General features: G+C 43.3%; 1 protein-coding gene across 1 annotated transcript in view; it reads right to left on the bottom strand.

Annotated features, from left to right (window-relative positions):
• The window catches only part of LOC111224380 (angiopoietin-4-like), a 54,215-nt gene that overhangs the window by 2,728 nt on the left and 26,487 nt on the right, over positions 1-25,000 (bottom strand). Inside the window, exons 2-6 of the mRNA XM_022748849.1 lie at positions 5,415-5,570; positions 5,218-5,339; positions 1,035-1,119; positions 619-766; positions 375-487 (exon numbers count right to left, since the gene is read on the bottom strand). Coding sequence (XP_022604570.1) covers positions 375-487; positions 619-766; positions 1,035-1,119; positions 5,218-5,339; positions 5,415-5,570 — 624 coding nt within the window. The remainder of the gene's footprint in view (positions 1-374; positions 488-618; positions 767-1,034; positions 1,120-5,217; positions 5,340-5,414; positions 5,571-25,000) is intronic.

Genomic DNA, 25,000 nt, shown 5'->3' with positions numbered 1-25,000 from the left:
ATTATTGTTTGAATCTCTTCAGTATCTCAGACTCACACACAAACACACTCAACCACAGTCCCTGAAATAAAACCTCATCATGTCGATATCGGGACCTTTAGTCAGAAATATTGGATTTGTTTACGTATTGTCAGTTACTGAGTGACTAATATCTTGTGTTTTATGCTCCTCAGTTCAGTCTCCGCGGCATCAACAGACAGTGACCCCAACAAGTGAGCGACGTGCGTCTCAACGCGCTGGTTCCTTCATCTTATCAAACCAGTTAGTGACAATGATCATCTGGTTCTACAGGATTCTACTGGAGGAAACATCCGACAGAACTTCTGCCCAAACTGATCAATATAACTGACTTCAGAAAACCAGTCAGACGTTACCTGCACAGGTTCAGTCCTGTTGCCGATGTGGATGTGATAGAGACCGCTGACAGAGTGACCGGCCTTGTAAGCATCTGCACAGTCCCTCCACATCTGGCTCCTCAGAGGTGACACTACAGACACAGACACACACACACACACACACACACACACAACGAAAGGCAGAAAAGTATTACTTTCACGTCTAAATACCCACCGTTTGGAGAAAGTGAGTGTGTGTGTGTGTGTGTGTGTGTGTGTGTACCTGTAGTACTGGACACCATGTTAATGAGTGTGTGGACAGACTCCATCAGCAGAGCCTGCTGCCTCTGCAGAGCCGTGTTGTTGCTGCTGGCGACTCTCAGCTGCTTCTCCAGAGAGTCGATGGCCGACATCTGAGTCCTGACCACAGACTGAGAGAGACTCACTGTTTAACAATCATCTGCCTTTCTCTCTTCAGTTCCTTTAAACATCCACAAGTTCTGATTCATATTTAGTTTTTTATGTATTCTACTTTTCACTCATAGATGGTTTGGATTTTGTTTGTATGGATCAATAGAAACTGTAGAATAAATCATCTGCACACATCTGTAGAGGTCAGACATTCGATCATCATCTTGTGCATCTTATAAATGTAAAATCCATCCTGATTTCATTCAGGTAATACGACATGAGCGCTACCTGCAGCCTGTTCTTCTCCTGCTTCATGTCCTCCAGCTCTCCTCTCTGCTGAGACTCCAGCATCTGAACTTTACTCTCCAGACGACTGAAAGACACGAGGAGGAAAGAAAACAGGGTTTAAACACTCCATTCACGTGACTGAGCAGTTTTCTCCATGAATCTCAGAAACAGAAACTCTGCGTGTTTATTATTGTAACCATGACAACCAGGGTCCGGTACACCTGCTGCCACGGGGGCGGTATCTCAGGAGACGCTCCTGTGGGTCGTATCAGAGCGTCGCAACAAACCACCACCTGTTCCAGTTGGACGGACTTCTCGTCTTCTTCTTGGGATAAAACATCGGCGGTGAAATGATTTTTGATTTCGGTGTCAGTCCTCCAGAGACACAGAAATGTTTTTCTGCAGCAGCAAGTCTGACACTGTGTGCAGAACATTCACACTTTCTCTCTCTCTCTGACCCTGTAAAACTTCAACTCTTCACCTACATACAAACATGCAGCACTGACACGTTTGTATTAACTAGATGAAGGCATTCTGGGAAATGTAGGAAACCCATAAATTTCACAGAGGAGGAGGAGGAAGAGGCAGGTTGAGGCAGAGTAGGAACACCACAGAGTAAATGAGTGTATGTCATCACCACATAACTCCTGGAATGCTTCATATAAATACTGGACTGTTGAACATGGAGGTTGTGTGTATTGTCAGAGGGAGGACGCAAATCCAAACTATTTGTACAACAAATCTGTCTGTAACGGAGCAGAGGTTGTAACTCCTGAGTTACTCCCTCTCGTCAGTGAAGCCGTAAAGCGGTGGAATAAAGATTAATAACCCGAGCATCGTTCTTTCTGCCAGAGCGGACCGCGGCCCTCGTTATCTGTGCAGCTGAACCAGCAGAGCAGCTGCTGAAAATAGACTCCAGCCCACAGTTAGATCAACAACCTACGAGCCAAATGAATGAAACCTGATGAAGGAGTGGCAGCGGCTTCAGTCAAACACAGGCCAGAGAAAGTGGCTCAATGTCCAGTTTACACTCACTTCTCTGGCTCTGAGCGCAGAGAGCAGGGAGGGAGGTGGGTGGGAAAATCTGTCTTCTTCCCAGAATAAGTCACAATATCTGTGTGTGTGTGTGTGTGTGTGTGTGTGTGCGCGTGTGTGTCTGTGTGTTTTCAATTAGTTTCAAGTGGTAAAAAAGTGTAAAACAAAGGTGAGTTAACGATCTGCTGATGACCGTGATCAGAGAAATACATTATCTAAAATAAAAACATGTTTTCAAATGAAAGTCCACGTTTATCTTATTTACCTGTGCGTCAATTTTCATTAAAAAAATGTATGTAAAAAAAAAAAAAGAAAAGAAAACGTTTCTTCCTGCTGAAAAACATTAATCATTGTAGTTTCCAGTAAACCTGAAGTTCATGATGCAACAAGCTCAGTTCAAAAAAACTAAACAATTTCCTGTTTTGGAAAGTGAAGAGACACGTGAAGAAAATGCAGATGTGCTGCTGATACTGTGTCTGAGTCTGTCAACACCTCCTGCACTTTAATATTCACAGCACATAGAAACTCACTTTTGAACAGGATTAAATAAAACTTCATCAATCATCGGCTTCGGTCAAACCAGGTCTGTCACTGTTTTCATCTCAGTCTGCAGCAAAATGTATTTTATGTGTGAACTTTACATGTGTAGTGTTGTGTTGTGACTGTAATGTTTTATGTTGATGTTAATTTCACCTGCTCGGGGACTATGAGCACTGAATGAGCATTTCTGCCACAATCCCACACGTTTACATCCTGTATTTTGTGCAGATGTTCATTAACATAAATAACCTGCTCAAACAAACAAACGAATAACTTTATTAAATGAAATAAATTTGCCACATTGTGCAACAAATATTGACTTCATTATTATTATTATTATTATTATTATTATTATTTCATGAACAAACAGGAAGTGAACTGTAGTAAAGTTAAACCCTGCAGTGAAGCTCTAACACCCTGAGACGTGACACGACCTTCATCATCCTCACGTCCTCCTCGTGTATCAGCTGTTTCTCACCTGAGTGATATCACTTTACATCAGCGGGAGAGACTGTGGTCACATTCACACTGAGACACTTTCTCACCATCACTCCATCATGCTGACCTGCACATGAACGAGCGGACTGATGGGGAGTCACTGATCGCTGCGGTCTTTACAGCGTGTGTGTGTGTGTGTGTGTGTGTGTGTACGTCGTTGTTGAAGGGAAATTAAAGGATTAAATTCTCCTTGGCTGAGAAAATGTTCCTGTGTCAGACTCTAACCTGCAGAAACCAACACACACACCTGAGAGTGAGCGAGTGTTTTCTGAACCAAACGCACCTCTGTGGTTCCAGTGTGGTTCAGATGGTTGAGACTCGTGGTCAAAGTTAAAAGACAGAAGACGTGAATGTTTCTGTGTCGAAGGCCCCCCCCCCCCCCCCCCCCCCCCCCCCCCACAGTATATCTACCCTCATTTCAGACGCAGAGCTCGACCTCACGTCTCTTCTCTCTTTTAAATCTAATCCACAGAACTCAATCCAGTAACTTCTTACCCCTCCATGTCCCTCACCTTCACACTGACACTGGCAGAGCTGGTTTCAGGTGCGACTCACCTTCTCAATGGACTGAACTCAGGAGTTTTACATTTCCCTTGGAGATTTTAAATCTTTATTATTTGATGTATTTTATGACTGTTGTAAACGTTAAGTCTTGTGACTGTCTCTCGTTCTCAGGTCTCTCTTACTCTCAGACTGTCTGATTAAATAATAGATAGAGAAGATAAAAGATTAAAAAAATAAATTAAAATAAAAGGATCCTGTTTAGAAAAAAGAAAGAGAACACAAAATCCTTAGAAGACAAAAACTAAAAAACTAAAGACTAAAATCTCTTTAGTTTTTGTGACTAAAACTAAAACACACTAAAGACTGAAAGTAAATCAGGTGCCAAAATGAATACTGACACACACACACACACACACACACACACACACACACACACACACACACACACACTCTGTTTGTATTGTACTGTATCTGTTACTGGAAACAGAGAACATGTTTGATAATTACTGCGTGTGTTTCACCGCTCAGCGCGGCGTCCAACTTCACCTCATAATGAAAAATAGGGAAAATATTGTGAATCTAAATATTGGCGTGTCTCGCAGCAACAGCTGTGGACGTATTTCCATCATCTGTAATGACTTGCTTGTATTTCAGATTCTCTCAGTGTTGGGTTGTGAAAGCGCTGATAAGCCTCTCCACTCGGGGTCGGCTCGTACGCGGGTCAGAGGATCGCCGCTACACGTCTTCAGCGTTCACAGGTTGGAATATGTTAATGAGGCTGATCTGCACCAACAGCTGAGTTTGAGTTTAAAACCAGGATCCACATTCATCAAACAGCTGGGAGGGAAATTTTAAACGAAATGTAAAAATCCGTCTCTTTGACTTTGACTTCTAAACTCACTCGTTGTTTAATGCGAGAACGTCTGAGCAGGATTTAGAAGACAGTAGTTATGAGTCTGATATTCATCCTGACGCCTCCAGAGCTCGAACACTGAGGCTGGACTTTAAGGTGAAGGTGAAGTTTTAATCAGATTCTTAAAAACCAAATCAAACACAAACTTTCTCAACAACAGAAGCCGTTTGTCAAATTTCTTTCCACTTAGAAATGCTCGTTTTGTACAGACGATATAATCTATGCTGTCATTGGTCAAGATGATGATGATGATGATGAATAATGTTTTTTTTTCTTAAATCTGTTTTAATGCCTTATTGCCTTTATTCTGACGGTAATGAGACGACAGGAAATGAGGTGATGACATTTTCTCTGATGTGACTCCGGTTTGGTTTATATCATCTTTCATTTAATTCACTGTATTATATCACATTGTGTCATTATTACCATTATTATTAATATTAATTTCACGTTAATTGAAACTTTAAATGTTAAAAATTTCCCACATAGAAAAATTAATTTCTTAAAATCTGAAATCTGAAAGTTTTCCCTCTTTAATCATACATGTGATTAATTATGTGACACTCTTATATTTCACTACAGGTAGACGTGAGTCTCCTGTTTTATTCCTGCTCTTGTTGAATGTGAGAATCTGATTTAAGGATCTAATCTCATCGTCTCACGTTCAGGTAGAAACGACGGTTCTTCTTCTACCTGTTCTTGTCTCGCAGTCGACTGATCTCGGACGTCTGCAGCAGCAGCTCTTTCTCCAGCTTGTTGGTGGACAGAGAATTCTCCAGAAGCTGGATCTCTATCCGAGACGTGTGGTTCAGCACCTGGTGGAGGGAGCGGCATTAGACAGAGCATCTTCCTTTAAAGTGACGGGATCGGTGAAGCGGCGACTCGTTAACCTTGGCCTCCACCACGTTGAGTTTGCGCGTCTGCTCCGCCGTGTGCGTGAGGATGTTCGTCCCGATCTGCAGCATGGCGGCCGTCTGGTTGTGAACGACGTGGGACGGCACGTTGGTGACGTCTCGTCTCAGGCTCTTCTGAACGAAGCTCTCCAGCTGCAGACACAAGAAATACAGGAGGTGGATTATTAAAGGTAAAAGTGAGAGGACAGACGGAGAGGAGGACGGGAGCAGAAAAACACAGAAAGACTTTATTTATTTTTTCCACAGCAGTTAGTTTGACCTTTACCCTCATGGATTAAACAGGAACGACTTCCTTGTGGTTGTTCACCTCCACCAACCAGTCAAGTTGCAGGAAATATGGTCACAACCAGGAGTAGTAATAAATCTATAAAATGATTCATTCATTTTACAATAAAAAATTGTCATTAATAAAATTTAAAAATGTATGAATCTATAAATAAATACACTAAGTTACAAAGTCATAGTCAATAAAGAGTAATTATAAAAAGACTTTAATCCATCAATAATTAGTTCAAATTAAAAAGGTTTTATGAAAACAACATTAAACAGTCAATAACCACATCATTAAAAATACATTGATGACATGATCGTTAGGTTTCAGTTGGCCTTACTGTAGCAGTGAGTTTCTGTATTTGAAGCACTAACACCACCCGCTCAGTGCATCAAGTTCACCGAATCAAACATGCATAATGAAACATGTCAGGAGGTCTGGTATATAAAGACGCAGGTCTCTCTCCATCTCTGGGAATATCAGCCGATGCCAACTCGCACTGCTGCGCCGTGACCTTCGACCCCTGACAAATAAATAATCTATCCATCTATCCATCCCTCCAGCTCCACGTCCCCAGGATATCATGCCACTGAGAAGCACAGGGAGTTGATAAATATACCACTGCACCAACAAACAGATTGGTCCCAGCGGGACGCCCAGTCACCAGTGAGGCTGTTTGATGAGTCACAGGGAGGGAAAGTTCAGGCCACAACGCCCAGATCACACTGGAGTTCGGTGTGGGTCACTTCTCTGGAACAGGCTGGACACACTGAACAACATCTTCATTTTTTTACTCCACTACAGTTAAAAGACAAATATTGTTTTGACTCCACTACATTTCTATGAAGCGCTCTTACTTTGAGTCAGTCAGTGATTGAATTTTACTTTATTTTGAAAATATGATAACCCATACACTGAGTTCATCACAGGAGAGAAATCAATCACAGTGATGTCTGAACCCGTCAGTGTCCTGACGATGGCGACGTCAGATAAAGACGAGGCAGAAGATTCTTCAGCAGAGACCTGATCTGATCTGAAGTCTGTGTTTCAAGCTTTAGAAATAAAGAAAGATTCATTTAGTTTGAAATGTCTGTTGTGTTTACCACGACCAGACTTCATCACTGACTAAACATCATGTTCTGTCCAACAGAAACTTCCAGGTAACGTTCGTTTAACTCAAGATAAACAGCTTCTAGTAACTGGCTGCTGTTTCGTTGATTCAGTTGTGTTGTTATGGTCATTCCTACAGGCTTTATATTCTCCAGGTTCAACAGTCAGTCAGTCAGTCAGTCAGTCAGTCAGTCAGTCAGTCAGTCAGTCAGTCAGTCAGTCAGTCATTACTCCAGTACTTTACATGAAGTAATAATCTGACTGAACCACGTTCCCTTGTGTTGATCTGTACTCTGACTCCAGTAATGCAGGTGTGTTTGTCGTCCTCTGCTCTGAGGTGGATTTTCTTTTAACTCAGTAAATGTGAGAGTTCATGAGAAAACAGGGACAGTGTTGAAGCTGTGATGCTTTCACAAGGATCATGGATCTGGACCAAAACTAATCACTTGTTTCTGAATTCTCAGCCAAACTTGGCACCGAGTTTCAGAGAAACTGACAAACAGAGAGAAGATTGAAACCCTCCTTCGTCAAGATGATGAAATGAAGGTTTGAATCCCGCTGAGAGCCGATGAAGGTCGATGCTGACTGAGACTTGTCTGACAGCCGAGTCATTTTTCATACGCGCTGACTAATCTTCCAGTTTCACCAACATTATGTTTTGATGGTTTTTATTCCTTTAAACTGCTGATGTTATCCTCGCTCACTGACTTTATCATATTCATGGTTCCTCATGCATGCCCACGGCACTATTACTCATTTTCACTGAGCAGTTAGTTACTGCAGTGTTATTATGTTTAGTCTGCTTCAATTCAGATTAAACCGGCATCGCTCTGTTCAATCAGAAAGAACGATTTCACGAGCGGACAGATACGAATCGCAGCGCTCACAAATCCAAGCCGCTTTCTGGAGAAACTTTTGAGTGAGCGGGTAAATTGGGCAAACCTGGAACGGGACGGAGAAAAACAGACGCCGTGACGCAGTGAGACGTTAATCAAATAATCAAACGGGGAGAAAACGGCTGGAACGAGCTGCTCAGTTTCTGCCTCCTGCTTCCTGAGATGAGGAGAGATAAACTCTGATGAAAGGCACAACCTCCACCTGACTGCACGGGGGGGGGGGGCTGCTACACTGCTCCAAATATACAGTATGAAGAAATATATCAAATATATATTGTCCTTGTGAGAGAGTGGTGGAGGGAATAAACAAGAGAAAAGGAAAAAATGAGATTAATCGAAAGAAACAAGAAAATCAAAGTTCAGCAGGTTCTTTTTGTTTTTATGTTTTGTTGAGTCTCTGGAGACACAATGTGCTGACTCTTTAATTGACCCTTACTTCCTGGTGTAGGATTAAAGCTACAGACACACACACACACACACACACCCACACATACATACAGACACACACACACACACACAAACACACTCAATACATAAAAAGTCTTCACACAAACCAAAGACACACTGAAACTCACATATTCACACACAGAAACTGGCATACACCCATGCACACACACACGCACGCACACACACACACACCCATGCACACACACACGTGCACACACACACGCATGCACACACACACGCACGCACACACACACCCATGCACACACACACGCCCATGCACACACACACGCATGCACTAAAAATATCAACGACGCAGACAACCCCACGTATGGAGGGGCTTGTTTCTGAGATGCTAACTCAAACCACATGTTGGCTTCGCTGTGATCTGGCCCTCTGTGTGACTTCACAGAGGGAGGGGGGCAGGGAGGGAGGGTGGGAGGGGGGACACGGTCACCAAACAGCCCTGATAACGAGGCTGACGCACAGGCAAGTAGCACCGATAGGGATCTGGGGTAACAAGTGCAGCGCGGGTCGCTGCAGAGTGCTGGGCTCCGGGCAGATCTGGAGCTGAAGAGACTCTGAGGGACTGAGGACGATCGACTGACACCGAGCTCGTGGTGTCGGATCAGGTTCTGGCTCTGTAAACGTTTCTTACTTTCGATCCATGCTGCCTGTAGGTGTAACAGTGTTGGTCGGTCCACAGTTACTGGTTACAAAGTTTTCCAGCTCCTCTTTGGAGACCGCAGGTGTTCCCAGGCCAGATCTCTCCGGCGTGTTCTGGGTCTTCCTACTAGTTGAACGTGGCATGAAAACCTCCATAGGACGGCGCCCAGAAGACGTCCCGATCAGACGCCTGAACCTCTTCAACTAGATCCTTCTGGACAGACGCTACGTCCAGATGTCAGAGCTCCTCACGATATCTCGGAGGCTGAGCCCGGAGCGCTCACAGAGGAAGCCCATTACTCGGTTACTATCCGAAGCTCATGACCACAGGTGAAGGCTGGAGCGAGGGTCCGCTGGTAAACTGAAAGGTTTGCCTTCAGCTCCGGTCACTCCGTCAGTGTCACGCTGTGATCTCAGGGTCCATGACACCCTTCATCTGTATCAGTCTGTCTTAACGAGCTTAACGAGGTGACTTTGAATCAACATGGAAAGACGGAAAAAATAATTGTTTACAAAAGGAAACAATATTTAATTCTTCATATAAAGATTTAAACTTCCCAAAACAATTGTATGGTCCTTCACTCCTTCATATATACACTGACTCACACACACACACACACACACACACACACACACACACACACACACACACACACACACACACGCACACACACAGTAGAAGTGGACTTGTTTGTGTGGCTTCAGTTACATTCACATCTTTTCTCGGGGTTTCTTCGGTGCAGATGTGCAGAGTCGTTGTTTTACCACACTGTGTCTCTCAGTCTCAGAGCGTCCAGATGTTTTGGCAGCAGGACGAGCCAACAGCCTCAGGCTTGGTTTGTGAGCGGCTGCACTTGACGTACTGTTTTATGGAGCCAGGCTTCTACTCTCTGTCCTCTCCCCGTTATCCTCAACACCTTTCACTCCTTCTCTCTCTGTGTCTCTGTCACTCGTGTGAATATGAATTTATCTCGAGCTGTGCAGGGAATCGTTGCTTTAACTTCCTCCGTCTCTTCATTTCCATCTCTCTTTCCTCCTGTCGTCCAACAGCGTCAGTAAGAAGTTTCATGTGCATCTGTGGTTGAGACGACTGTAATGAATGTGTGCACTTGGTTGTGAAGTTGTGGAGGTATTACTTCCTCTGTGCCTGCGCTGCGACACCTGGTGAACTTCAGCCTTTGTGACACAGACAGGAATCCCTAAAGGTGATGTGGACAGATGGAGAGAGATCTGAACATTTCATTTCCTCATGAAGCTGCACATGTGGTTTCTCTGTGGTTTGTGCTTCCTGAGAGATCTGAGGTTCATCAGGATAAGAGCCGCCACGATGAACACGAGAAACAAGTCTCTCATTTAGGACTGACTGGGGGGCAAAGCAAACCTACATCAGACAACATCACTGCTGTCAAGTGAAAACTAAATTTCTCTAAGATGATTGGTTTTCGGGTCGTATGTGAGACAAGCACTTTACTCCACAGGCCTGTATTTGTTACTAGTTTGAAAATGACTCTTAATGTCATATTTCTATGAAAGAAAACAATTCAACTCTGAATCCTAGATCGTGAAAGAAGTGTGAGGTTCACATCCACAGAGTCGTGTCAGTGGTTTAGAAAACAAAAGTACTTTGGTTCAGGTTCGGGAAAGATTTCCAATACTTCATACATTTATGTATCAGAAATTATTTATTTCTTCTTTCCTCTCCCATTAATCATCTCTCAAACCCTGAGATGTATCCTGTGACCCCCTGGAGGGGCCTGACCCTTAGGTTGGGAACCAGCGGATTAAACTACATTAGAGCGGGAACCTGTGAACTGAGGCATTAAAGCTCCATGTTTCTTCTTCTTCTGTGTTTTATTTGAAGTGTTGATCCATACAAAACCATCTCAGTGTAGTTTTACATCTCCTCTCTCAGGCTTCTCTCTGCAGCTCTAGTAACAACAGGTCGGTGAGCCAATCAGAAGAGAGGAGGCTCTGAGCCTCTCTTCTGATTGGCTGACTGTTTTCTGAGTGATCCAATAAAAATAAAGCAGATTTCAGGTAAAAACACTCAGAGAAACCAAATCCTGCAAGGTTTGGATGGTGGGTCCAGGTGGGCGGGGCTTGGTGACTGCTTTGTTGTGACATCACAAAGTTCCAGAAGTCCTGACGGCTGGTTTTAAGGCTCAGTTTCTGAATACAGGCTGTGTGCATTTCTCTGTGGACTGAGGCTTTGATACTTTCACAGTATTAATATAGAAGCTAGAGCTGATCTATAATCACACTACACATGGACACAGACCTTTACACTGGAGGAGCATTACATAAACTTTTGAACGCAGGATTTTTACTTGGAATAGAGAATTTTTACGTCGCTCTATTGTGAGTTTTACTGAAGTAACAGATCTGAGTACTTTGTCCACCACTGGCCGAGTTTCTTCTTGTTCTCACACTGTTATTTTCTTTTAATATATACAGTACATCTCATGTCTTCACCACACATATTGTAAAATGTTCCTGCCTTCATGTGTGTGACCGGGCAGATACAGATCCTGTGCCGTGTTTTCTCACCTGTCAGAGTTGAACCTGGGACATTCCTTACATCGTAAAACTGATCTGCTGTTTTCATTCCCCACGCTCCATATGCTCCATATGCTCCATCTTTAGCAGATCTCCTGACAGGTGTTTTCTAAAACACCAAACCGCTGCCCAGATGTTTTACACATGTGCCTCCTGGGGAATATACAATAGCATCATGATTACGGTGCTGTCGGGGTGAGCGGGGGCAGCAAGTGTGAGTCTTACCTTTTATTGGATTGAGTAATTTAACACCCAGTTTTAGCTTGAACACATACACTGTGGGGCCAGTGACTAATAATTCAGAAACACTGGCACCAGATACAAAAACTTGATTCAGGAGATCATAGCTGGACTTTAATCCAAAATGAAATGAGGTAGGAGACGACACAGAGCAAGTCAAACCAGACTGGACTGATATGAGTACTCAGACAGATGATTGTGAAATGCATCAGCTCAGGACATGTGTCAGAGCTCAGAGTGATGGCTGCGTGTGAACACGTGAGAGAACGGGCAAATATCTGACGAACAGTACGTTAGTGGAAAATATGGTAAATGGACTTCACTTATATTCTGTTTTTCAAAGCACTTTACAAAACTCATTCCCGCACACATCCATACATCACACCCAAACACTGATGGGACGGCCCCCAGGGGCAGTTTGGGGTTCAGTATCTTACCATAGGACACTTCGACATGTGGACTGGAGGAGGCCCGAACCACTGAGCCTCCGATTAGTGGACGACCCGCTCCACCTCCTGAGCCACTCGGGCCAACCTTCCCCATTAGATTGTAAAGCATGGAGTTTACTATCAGTATTAGTTCTACCACTACAGTATTTCTGCCACTGCACGTCTCAGTCTTTCCATTCTCCATAGTGACCACACTGATCATCTGATAGTGTAATAAACTGTTAAAGAGGAGAACTGAATGTTAAGAGATAAAGTAAAGGAGTAGACGTTAAAGTGAGTCGAGCATTACAGCAGGGCGTCAGCAGGGCGTCAGCAGGGCGTCAGGGTCACTCCGGTGTCTTGCACGTCACAGTTGCTTGTTTTGGGACCATGCAGCGAGTGCAATGGAAAAATCTCCACAGGACGACATTCACTTCAACCGTTCTGTGTTTATGTTGAGCGCCTGCAGAAAGCCTCCAGAGAAACGGAGTAAAAGCCACGGTCGTGTTCCCGAGTGTAATGATGTTCATGCTGAGGTTTGAGACTGTTTGAGCACAGAACTATTATTCTAATATAAATATCACTGCTGAGTGAGACGAAGCCTCAGTTCACTTTAATCCAGGTTATAGTGAGCTTGTGAATACTTTCCTTTGACTGGTCAGTTTCTAAGTTTCTCTTCATGTTTCTTAGTTCATGTCCACTGTTTATTTTCAGCTTGTAGAAAACAGAATGAAACTAAAAACAGATGCAATTTTAACTTTCCCTTTCTCTCCTTCAGTGCTGAGCTAATTGTTAATGCTTTTTTACGGGAAAGCTAATTTTATGAAAGAGGTAGGAGTGGGAAAGCAGTGGAGAAGACCCAAGTCCGTCCTGTTGTTTTGTTCCTACAGGACTCCAGCACGAGGACTCCGCATCAGACACGGGCCAAACACAAACAACGCAGCTCCAATAAAATGTACCGAGCTCAAATTAAATGTCCCTGTTCCAGCCTGTTCTCCGGCCTGCAGTCAGCACAGAGAGGATGGTTGACTGGTCTGTGGTCACTGAAGAAATAAACCTCACAACAAACAAATGGGCTGTTTCTTGTGCCTTAAAGCCCCTTCACACACTGATACCCACAGATTTTTCCATAAGCCACAAGTGGAACGGCCTTGTCACATCCACTACACACACACAGAACCAGTGAAAAACAAAGGGTAAACTTTGATTAGGTCCTATTTTTGATTAAAATCAGGGCAGCATGGTGGTCGGTGGTCAGCACTGTGACCTCACAGGAAGAAGGTTGTGGTTTACCGACCAACTGCCTTCCTTCTGTGTGGAGTCTCCTCCCACAAACTTCTCAATAAGCTCAAAAATTTTGCAGACTCCACCGACGCCAGTTTTCATTTATACATGGAGGACGTGTTCCAGACATGAGCAGCAGATCGCTGTCGACGTTTTCTGTGCATGTGGGCTACGTATCAAATCGAGATGCAGACATCCATGCAAGAAGAAGAAGACGAAGACCTCGGTGAAGAAGACGAAGAAGACCTCCTAAGACAAGCTGTGTCCAAATTCAGGGGCCGCATCCTTCGGAGGACGTGGTCTCCGAAGGCGTGGCCTTTCGTAGCCGGCGTAGACTGCAAAGGGACGGTCTGGTGGACTACGGAGGGTTTTTACTGTGCGTCACCAGCTAAGTGTGGCCCATGAATCTCTCTTCAAACTCAGTGTCCATGTTTGTTTTCCAGCTCATGCACAGTCGATACCCTTCAGAGCCTCGCACTCAACCTCCAATAACAAAATTTACTGTCACACGGAGCCTAGTGGACCGTAAAATGTCACAGCAAACTGACAACAAGCTATCTGACTTTACCTTCCACAGAGCTGAGAAATATTCCTCTATTGCCAACGTGTCTGTAGCTGTTTTACACACAATCTTCTTTTCATTTTGACATGATTGATGTAAAACACTGGAAGTGGAGATGAAGTGAGCGGCAGGATGACTGCTGCAACAGCTCTGAAGTAAAAACACGACAAGAAGAGACGAGAAAAGGAAAGAAGAACTTTCTACATGTGTTTTACACCGTGTTTATATCACAGCTTCATGTCGTGTCACTGACCTCAATATTAAAGTCTAACGACCTTCTACCGTCTGTTGAGTGTTTGATCCCCAACACTCGGTCTGTCACAGCTCTGCTTGTGTCAGTGAAGGAATGTGAGTGTATGTCAGTAAATGCATCTATAATGTGTGTGTGTATGTGTGTGTGTGTGTGTGTGTGTGTGAGAGTGTGTGTGTGTGTGTGTGTGTGCGCGGGGTCACTACTACACCCCCGCAAACGAGCCACGACAAATATCTCAATCATCTCACCACAATCAGGACCAGATGGGCTGAGTCAACAGTGTGTGTGTGCGTGTGGGTGTGTGCGTGTGTGTGTGTGTGTGTGCACACATGCTTTAAGTGTTAGTGAACACATTCAGGCATATGCTGAAAAGTAGGACTGTGTTCTACAGTGTGTCAGTATATGGGGGTGTGTGTGTGTGTGTGTGTGTGTGTGTGTGTGTGTGTGTGTGTGTGTGTGTGAGCCATGTATTTATCAAACTCCTAAGAATCACACTACAAGACACATTTATCATCCTCGTCTAAATTTATCAACTCAAGTCTCCAAACAGAAAAAGACACTGTAGCTTAAAGTTAAATATGTCCTACGTCCTCCAATGAGGACAAAAAGAAAAGTTCAGGTGATGGAAAGAAAAGAGAAAAATCAGAGGAAAATAGTTTTTCTTGTGATTTTCCACCACTGTTTTTTTTTAAATCAGAATCTACTTGTGTGTTTTTGTATTAAAAAGAGAAGATCTCAAACTTGAGATGATAAAACTCGAATCGTTGAAATAACATTTGTCTTCAGGACAATGTAAATGATCTTTTTCTCAACCTGATCCTGGCAGGACTCCTCGGAGGGTTAAAGTTATAGACAACAGCTCCTTGGTGAAATCTAGTCATTAATGTGGTTTTTCTTTCTTTATGAAAAAGAATCAGACAAACCCGTCGGAGGGCAAAGACACAGCGGAGTGAGTGATGACAGTTTTTTGTGCTGCTACAGTTCAGGGCCGTAACCCGTCCTGCTGAGTGAGCGTCGGCTTCAGACCCACAGGAGGTTGATGCTCTTATGTAAAAAGAAGGTTTCAGAACCAGTGAAAGAATGCAAACACAGAGATAGTTTGGTTGGATTATAAATGCGATTGAGTCTGAGAACAGACTGTGACAGCTGCAGGAAAGGTGCAGGATAAATAAATGAAGGGCTGCTCTCACTGTACAGAACAGCACATCAACTCAATAAAGCACACAGACACAGAGAAGAAGAACATGCGAGTCTGTGCTGAAAGACGAGTCTGCAAGGTTACCTGGATGTCCTAATCTATTTACTATGACAATAAATAAAGCCGGTGTTTTATATTAATGACCACTGTTGTCATAGCGCTCCTCTGTCAGCGTGTTTGAACAGATGGTGCTGGAAGGACGCCACTCGATGATGGAGTCATTAACTGGATGATAGGCGGCATGGTTGAAATTAGTTTGGTAAAACATGAAGAACTAGAGTTACCGCCTCAAGGTTGTTTGCCTCCGCCAACCAATCAGGTTGCAGGAAACACGGTCACAATCTCCCCCTCTGTTCCTGTGACAGCACTGAATAATGGCAATAAGTGTTTTTGCATAACATTATGATGTCACAGTGAAGTTGACCTTTGACTGTTTGGATGTAAGATGTCATCACATCATTTTATCCTTTTGATTTATGCCCAAAATCATGTTTTGTGAGGTCAGTGACCTTGACCTTTGACCTTTGGCCATAAAATTCTAATCAGTTCATCCTTGAGCCTAATTGAACATTTGTACCAAATTTGAAGAAGTTCCCTCAAGGCGTTCTGGAAGGACAACCTGAAAATATAAAGTCAACACTGAGCTGCAGTTCCTCTAATGACCACTAGAGTCTGGCTCCAACAGTGAGTCAGTCCCCATAGACTCCCATGTTAAAACTTTACAGCAGAAATAAACATGTTTACAGCCTGGTACAAAAACTGTTTTGGTCTCTAGAGCTAATTTCCTCCTTCATGACACCTGTTTATATAACTCACCTGTTCATTTTATTAAGGGTTAAAGTTATGGAGAATTGAGGGCGTGGCCTCTTTGAGTGACAGGTGGGTGAGCGTATGCTTGCCACAAACCAGCATGCACCGATGTCTCAGCTCCACCTCTTTGCCCATATTTGGATTAGCTGGGGGTTAGGGGCGGAGTCAGTCACTGCCAAGATGGCAATGGGGGAGCAGCTCACCCTGAGCTTCAAAACCACTCTTCAGAAACCTGCGGGTGACGTCACAGAGGCTGCGTCCATCTTTATTTACAGTCTGTGAGTGACACACAAGTGAAACCTCCACTGGAACATTTAATACAGGAACTGATAATAACTTTACTTTTAATTAACCAACCATCAGGCTGAATGGAGACTAACTTCTGTCTGATACGTCCTACACTCTCCTTCCTTCTTCTTCTCTTCGTCAAACTATTCAAAAAGCCAAATTCATCCCAAACAGTCCTTAAAGAGAAAACTTTCATATGTGCGATTAGAATCAGGGTTTTGGTTTTGACTACCTGCTGTCCCCAGAGAGCCGAGGAAGGAGAGAGAGAGCGAGAGGGGGAGAGAGTTTTGAGTTCACTCGTTTTAGAGCTGATAAAAAGGGAATGTTTGAGCCCCTTTAGAGGCTGTGGTGCTTGGCCTCATGCCAGCATGAGTGTGTGTGTGTGTGTGTGTGTGTGTGTGTGTGTGTTTGTGTGTGTGAGTGTGTTTGTGTGTGTGTGTGTGTGTTTGCAGTGCGACTCAGAGAGAGAAGAATGAGAAAGAACAAGAAGAGATTTTCCAAGAAGCTCTGCGTGGTTGTGGTCAGTTTGGCACTCGGCCACAAGTCACTGGGAATCTCTCCCTCTTTTACTCCCCCTTTCCTCCCCTCCATCGCCCCCTTCCACCACTCACACCTCCTCACTTTCATCTGTTATTCATCTGATATCTCACCCGCCATCTTTATATTCCTTCACACGTCTACCAGCCTCCAGCCGTCTGTCCGCACATTTTTCTCTCCGTCCGTCCTCCTCTAAACTCTCTCCACCTCTCCACAACATTTTGGTCTCCTTCTGTCTTTTCTCTCCACCTCCACCTCCTCTCCCTCCTTCTTCATCTCCTCAGTCTGTCCTCCCTTTACCCTCGACTCGTCAACTTCCATGGCAACTGAAATCTCCTACAGTGCCAACTCACAGCTGTAGAGTGATGAATGACTCTTTAAACTGGGATTGAAAAACAACCCCTTACACACACACACACACACACACACACACACACACACACACACACACACACACACACACACACACACACACACACACACACACACACTGTGGAGGAGTATTTCATCCCCGTCCAGCTGATAACAGCCTGTCTGCTTCACTAACTAATTTGGTGGCCTTTTGGACAGAAGATAAATTTCGCTCAGTCTCTCTCCGTTTCCTCCTCTTGACGATTCGTCATGTGACGTGTCTCGACGTCTGGCTCTGAACCCAGACGTGGCAGCTTCAGATCAGGGCTCCTTTCAGGTTTCTACCAGTTGAAACCGTTTGTTTCCGTCCATCATGTTGAAGTGACAATAGAAAACTTTTTTTGTTCTAACTTATCATCATTAAGTGAACATTGTTTTCACAGTGTCATGACTGTAGAGTAACGACACCGTCAGCGTTTAGACTTTGTAGATATCACGCCACCAAGACAGAGACGTCAGGAGCTCTTCCATCACACAGAGCGTCAGTGATACGAAGTAAACTCACCAGCCAGCAGCCACATTGATTTCAAATGAAAACCTGCTGGCTGTCTAACGTCTCCAGCCTGACATTATTAGACTGATGATGCGTCACTGGATCAGCAGCATTTGACCAACGTAGCTGGTCGAGGTCGAGCTGGTTTTAAAAGCAGCACTGGCAGGATTCCTGAGTATAAACACCATGATGTTGGATGAAAAAATGTTTTTATTTTTCTCCTTTTCTAAAGTTCACTTTTAGTCTTTGACCTGTTACTGTGTGTGTGTTTTACTTAAATGTAATAAAAAGTTACAGACTGTTTAAACAGGTAGACGATGTAAAACCAGGTCAGAGAGAAGCAGAGGACAGTCGGTGATTGTTGGGGCCACACTGTCGTTCGTTCTGACTGATGGTTTTATCATATGTGAAACACCCGCTGTGCCAGACTTCCTTCATGGGGCAGAGAAAATAAAAGCATCAGATGGAAGCAGAAGCACAGAAAGGAGAATCAGACAAGGACACGGGTTCTCCATCAGATCCTGTGTGAGAGGATTTTTTAACTAAATCTTCCTTATCTTGTTGATGCCTGTGCACATAATGGTGTGTGGTCAAGATCCAAGATCCACAGAGCTATGTGTGTGTGTGTGTATGTTAAATATTTGTTTAATGTAAACGGGCGGCTGTAAAACTCACCCATCAAACTGTCTCTGAAACATTTTAATGAAAAGCAGCAGATTTCAGTCACAGGGCTTTTTAAATGCTTTAGATTCAACGCTGGACATATGTTGATCCACTCTGGATGTAACACAGGAACCAAATACCCATGATGCACAGCATGAAGAACGTGTCTCTGCAGGATAGATCAGGTGAGGTTGTGATGAATTTGATTCCCGGGGAGATCTGTGATCCAGAGGAGAAGCCGCCTCAAGAACAAACATGTAGGAGCTGAACTCTGAGTGTGTGTGTTGGGTTTCTAAAAGCAGCAGCCGCATGGTAAATGTCTGGAAGACTGAGGGGTGACTTCTGATGAATTCGTCCTCTCTATAGAGCGGCATGATCAGAGGCCACCGGCCAATCAGAGCAGACAACACTACGGTAAAGCAGAAGTGTCTGATACGCTGCTCTCTAAGATCTAGACAGCTAAATAATCACGTCTCTCTTTGTAGCTGTTATCACTGTGTCGTTTTCCCACACACTCGTTTACTCTTCAGCATCTTGTTTATTCCTTGTTTACTCCAAAGATGTTGGTGGTCCGTTGGTCAGAGAGACGCCTCTGTTTTCTTTACCACAGCAGCCAAAGATTTTCCTGAACGTTCACCTGCTCTGGGGAAGAACGGATAACATCCAACAACAAAGAAGCGTTGTGATCTGATTTCATTAAATTGGCAGGAAGGAAGTTTTTCTTTGGGAAAAATACACCTGTCAGTCTGAAGCTGACCTGCGGTGAACGGACACACCTTCGTTACAAACTTTTCTCGCTCACATGTGCAGCTGGAGACGAAGCCAACACGTTTACTTTGCAACTTCTTCACATACGATGACGCCTCAAGTTACGATTTGGAATGAAAAATATTATGTATTTTCAACATTAGTGAAAACTTTTGATAGTTTTCACCAAAACTCTTTCGACCAAAGAAATAGTCCCAATAAAAAGTGGTAACAGTGAAATCTGTCAGTGATCCTGAACAACTGACACAAGTGTTTGAAACCTGCAGTTTGCACTTTCTGTGCTACAATACTTGTTGTGCTGGAGTTTGTGTTATGAGTCAGAATGGCACGATAATAAACAAAAGGCCGAGGATGAAAAATGCCAGAATTGTCCTTTAATTTCTTGTAATATATTTTAAGTTTATTTACATGTACTTTAATGTAATATAAACAAATCCTTTTCTACCCACTTAAAATAAATCCTTGTGATTTGGGCGAACTGTCCCTTTAAGCCTCCGCTGACGGCTCCAGGTTCAACATCCACTTGATACTGACACTTACTGTCCAGACACGACCTCCCCGAGCTGCTCACAATGTGAAAGACTGACACCAAACCTCTCGGCTGTGTTTGTTTCCCCTCAAGAGAAACACAAAGTGCCACGAGCAGATCAACAAACCCATCATCCCGCAATACGCACAAAAATTCAATACACAGAACATGTCAACAGCTTCTGCCCAGACGGGCTGTAAACACTTCCTCTCGCTTGTTTGTTCATATGGAGCAACTCGGACTGAAACAACCCCCCGACAACACGCTTCATATTCTCTGTCCTTAACTTGTAATTACACGGAGATGCAGGGTTAAGGCCACATTTGATTGCGCCAGCAGATTCCAGCCGATTAATTACGTGTTATCATAAAGTTAGGACTGAGCCTGAAGTGGATTTTCTGTTTTCTTTGCAATTCAGATGGTGCTGGCTTCCCCCAAACTGGGCCTGAGCGCTTTGACCCGGCTGCTCAGAGGGAAAGAGCAGCGCTGGGCCAAAAGGAGAGATTCCTCTCTCAGGCTCACATAAACAAACACAGAACACGGAGTAAAAGAGAACTGGCACTGAAAATACTCACAAGTAAGAAGTCATTTAGAGTCTGAGTCACAGAACAATACCATCGATGCAGCAGCTTCAAAAAGCTTCTGGAAAAACTTCAATTTAAAGCTTCTTTATATTTTTCACAAAATTGTAGATATAGGTCGACTATACTTTCTGTACAACTGAGCGGAATGAAATGTTTTTAAATGCAAATGCACCATTTCTGAAAAATAGAAGTTAGTTTAATAACTAGAGAGGTATCTATCATTTCCACCACAACTATCACAGCCACAAGCTTTGACTCATATTTAAAATATTTTGCTAATAAACAAGTACAAGGTCTGTAGAGACCCACAGCACCATCAGGATGACGGTGCAGCTCTTTACTAATATGTGATGAGAATTATGAGTTTGTGAAATTTCAAAATCAGTGGATTAGTGATGTTAAATATTACATTTTCACAATATATATATAACACAAACAATATATTTTATATCTTAGCTAAAACTAAGAAACAATAGTACTATAAACAAACTCTTAAATAATTCTGAGGTATACAGGTGTGATCTGGATGTTTTAAATTGATGAAGCTACACAAACTGATGTTCAGGTGCCAAATCAGTGAAAACTGTTAAAGTCATATATTGTTTCCACTGTTGGTAAGTGGTTCAATAACCTTTATCAGCTGAAACATTAAACATTTGAATGACAAGTGAACAAAGTGTGTCTGACATCTCAACAATGTTCTGCTTGTTCCATGTAAAAGTGTGAATCAGCTGTGTGATCACTCCTCCCACTCTCAGTGTGAATCCGGCGTCCTGCTCGGCCGTTGGGTGCCACAGCGCTTATTTGTGATGCTGTAAAGGTCGAACTGTGTTAAACTGTAAAAACAAACGTCCCTGAGCTGATGATGTGCAGTCTCAGATGTTGGTACAGTGAGCTGTCCTTCAACTGTGATAAAGAAAGCACAGCTGGTGTTGGGCTCTTTCTAACCTGTGGCACCAAATAACAGCAACACATCAGTTTGTTGGCTGGTGACATGACTGTCAAACCACCAATAATCCAGCTGTGTGAACTGCTACATTCAAAACTGTAGCTCTCCAGTCCAAATAAACAACAGATAAACCAGTGATCGCTGCAGTATTTTATGATTACTTGGTTACTGGATATCTCTGTTGGATTCCTGCTAAATTTAGTCAGCTCAGGCCAGACAACAGCAGACGTCTTGTAGGAGGACGTTTGGCTTATCTGGCTGTAATTTCCTTCTTAACTTGGGCCAAAGTGACGATTTGGCTTGTTCAACCTCTACAGTGAAGGTATCCAACATGTTTAATAACAACTGAGACGTCCCAGATGAGCTCAGGAACAAGAGTCCAACCTGACCCTGCCAACACACATGTGAAGGGTGAGAGCTGTGACGGAGAACTGAAGGAAAACACAACTATTCCAGTGAGGTGCAAAAGTCAAAGACAGAAGGGAAGAAGCTGCATCAACACAGCTCTGATGAAATCTCTTATTTCAGGTTCTAACTCTTCACCAATGTCACAAGCTACAAGCTAAACTGAGAACCAGCTGGAGACAGAACCATAATGTTCTGTAGTTAATTCTTAAACCTGCACTGCATGACTGACTCTTTTTCCCACTTACAGAAGAAACAAGTTGTTGTTTTGAACACAACACTGACATAGCATCACCTTTTATCACTCGAAACACGCTGCTTGCCTTGTGCATGCGTGACGGCTGCATCGCTGAACTGCTGCAGCTCGCACGTGTATGTGTTCACCCCGGCTGTGTATCTGCTGCGTCGCTGCTACTGCCAGCTCTGTCTTTCTATGTCTTTCTACTTATTAGCAAACAGTTATTTGTTTCCACATCCTACATGCTACAGAGCAACATGATGATTCATGTGGAGTGGAGTTTGTGTCATCTGATGAGTCCAAGTCCACTATTCCCTCTGTTTTAGCTCTGTGTTTGGTCTCCACCAGCTCCTGAGGGAAATATCTGGCTTTTTAGCTGCTAACTTTTTACAGCTGTTTGCAGCTGTCTGAAAACAGCTGCTGTTGAAAACAACACTATGAGAGCGGTGAGAGTGAATCAGAACAGTAAGATAAACAATGAGCTGAATCTCACTCTGAACACTCGAATTGAAACCAGATATGACGTATGCAAAGACAAACATGTTTTTATTAAAAATCTCTGCTAATTAAAGGAGATATTTGTAAGTTTTGCTATCACAACATAGCTAACGTTAGCTTTAGGAGCTGTTTACTTACCAGTCTGGAAGAAACATTGTGAGTTCAGCATCTTCATTCCTTTGGACAGCAAGTTAGCATGCTAACCAGCTAGCCCCAGCCATTTGGACTGTCTCATCACTTTCAGATACCGAGTCACTGTAGCGTCCAGGCTGCTCTGAAGAAGTAGCTGCTTAGAGGACGTATTATAAGCTCTTGTCTTGTAAATGAAACGATGACTGAAGCTTTTGGAAGGCTGGTTAGTAAACAGCTGCTAATGCTAACATTAGCTATGTAGCAATAGCAAAACTTACAAATAACTCCTTTAACTACTATGTGAAAGAAATATTAATCAGACCCACAATCTGTGATTTTCTGTTTATTGTTCGATACAAAGAATTAATTGTGCACAGATGAATTTAATAAGACGTAGTTTTTTAATCTTTAACAAAGTAAATGTGTCAATTAATCCTGATATTTAGTGAACAACTATTACAGAACTGTGTCAGTGGGAGGATCTGTAGAAACCGAATGTTCAACTGAAACTAACGGAGGGTGACAGAACAGTTTGCAATGAATCCTTAAGAGCCTTTGAACCCAAAACCTGTGGGATTTACTATCATATAAATATACTGCAATGTATAAACCAGTGACTTGAACAGTGTTAGACCCCTGAATCACTGAAACGTTGCACTGAAATGACATAAACGTGGTGGGGTGGGGGCACATCAAAGTAAAGGATGGTAAAGTGTCTGTATGCAGTTTGTACTGGAATAAACACACGCCCATGTCTCAGTGTATTTTGTCATCTGATTAAACTGTGATTAGAGTCACACATTAGTGAAAACACGCCTGTTCCTGGAAGAATTACACCACGTAGAATAAATAATTCATCTGCACACGTGTTTGATCCACTTAAGAAACAATCAGTACCTGAGTTTAATAGTTTAACTATCCTCTTAAAACTATGTGTCTTACTTACAGCCTTGAAACTTTGGCCAATATATATTTACATGTTGCCGTTCACCTTCTGCACAACGTCAACCAGACACAACATTTTCTTTGGATCAGAGACGTGAAGACATTTTGAAAGCAGAGAATGTTTATCACAGGACCCCCTGAGAAAACCCCAGTAATGGCCAAATAATGGTTTCCAATCCCACCCGAGTGCTTCTGCGTGGCTGTGTGTCCATGGGTGCGTAGCTGGCTGTGCATGTAGTATGTCAAAGTATCAGTGTGTACACTCCTCATAACTGAACATGTTCAACAAGCGTTCAAGCAACAGGTTCAAACTAGATCCCTCGTGACGGCCAGTCTGTACTGCCTGTTTATCAGTGGTGCTGAGACCTGGTTTTCCTTCTTCTAATCTATTCTATTCTTTTCTTGGTGGTTCACTTCATGGTTCACTCAATACGTTGGACACTTCTCACCCTCGACAGTCACCATTTTTTTTTGGCTACGGAGCAGAAGGGGAGGGAACGCCAAGGTATTTTCAAACTTGAGAAAACAGCGACCGAGGAAGGACACATGTTCTAATTTTCAAATTGCATGAAACAGGAAGTACACACAGAGAGGTAAAACGTTGTGATGGTCATTTCCAGTGAGTACACAACAGCGGCGTTTGGTTTGGGACGACCACTCAGATTTCACACGCTGTGCACACAGTGTACGACATGTGAGTGTACTGACTCTATTTAATTTATTTGAGACACAGCAAACATCTTTTTTATTCCACTAAATTTTCTTTCTTGTCACGACCTGGTGCATACATTACCCACAATGCAACTCTACAGCCAGCAGATCTCTCTTGAGACATTAAAGGCTTTACAGAATTCCTTTCAGGTATGACGTCGCACTGAACACCTGGAGCCAGACTCTGAATCATGCCGAGTTCCCCTCTAAAATCTAAACCTAATTAAACACCCACAACACACACCGACCGGTGACACCTGCACACACTGTTTTCTAACTGACCGGACACCGACGCCGTCACCTGACCAGCATGTTTAACTACATGCTGGACCCTCCTGCTTCCTCCGTCTGTGTGGCACATCCAGTGTGAGCTACATGGTCATCGGTTGTGTGTTGCGCTCTTCACTTCCACCATCAACTCGCCAGATCGTGTTCACAGAGTCTATGAAAAGCTCTGAGGACATTTATTCTAAGGACTAAATGTTTGGAGTCTGGAGGCTCCTGACCTCGTCCAACCCTTCTGGGTCTAACTTTGGCTTTGTCTCCGTGAAAAGTTTACTGAGAAAATAGTGACTTTAGTAACTTTTACTCAGTTCACCAGCCTCCACTTCTGCTGTGATCTCCCAGGTCGTCTCTGGGGAATCAATAAAATTAGTTTTATCTGTTTTTTTTAACATCATTATCTGCTATTTA

This window comes from Seriola dumerili, unplaced genomic scaffold, assembly GCF_002260705.1.
Source record: "Seriola dumerili isolate Sdu_G_001 unplaced genomic scaffold, Sdu_1.0 BDQW01000133.1, whole genome shotgun sequence".
NCBI lineage: Eukaryota > Metazoa > Chordata > Actinopteri > Carangiformes > Carangidae > Seriola > Seriola dumerili.
This window is presented reverse-complemented; position numbering and strand designations above follow the sequence as displayed.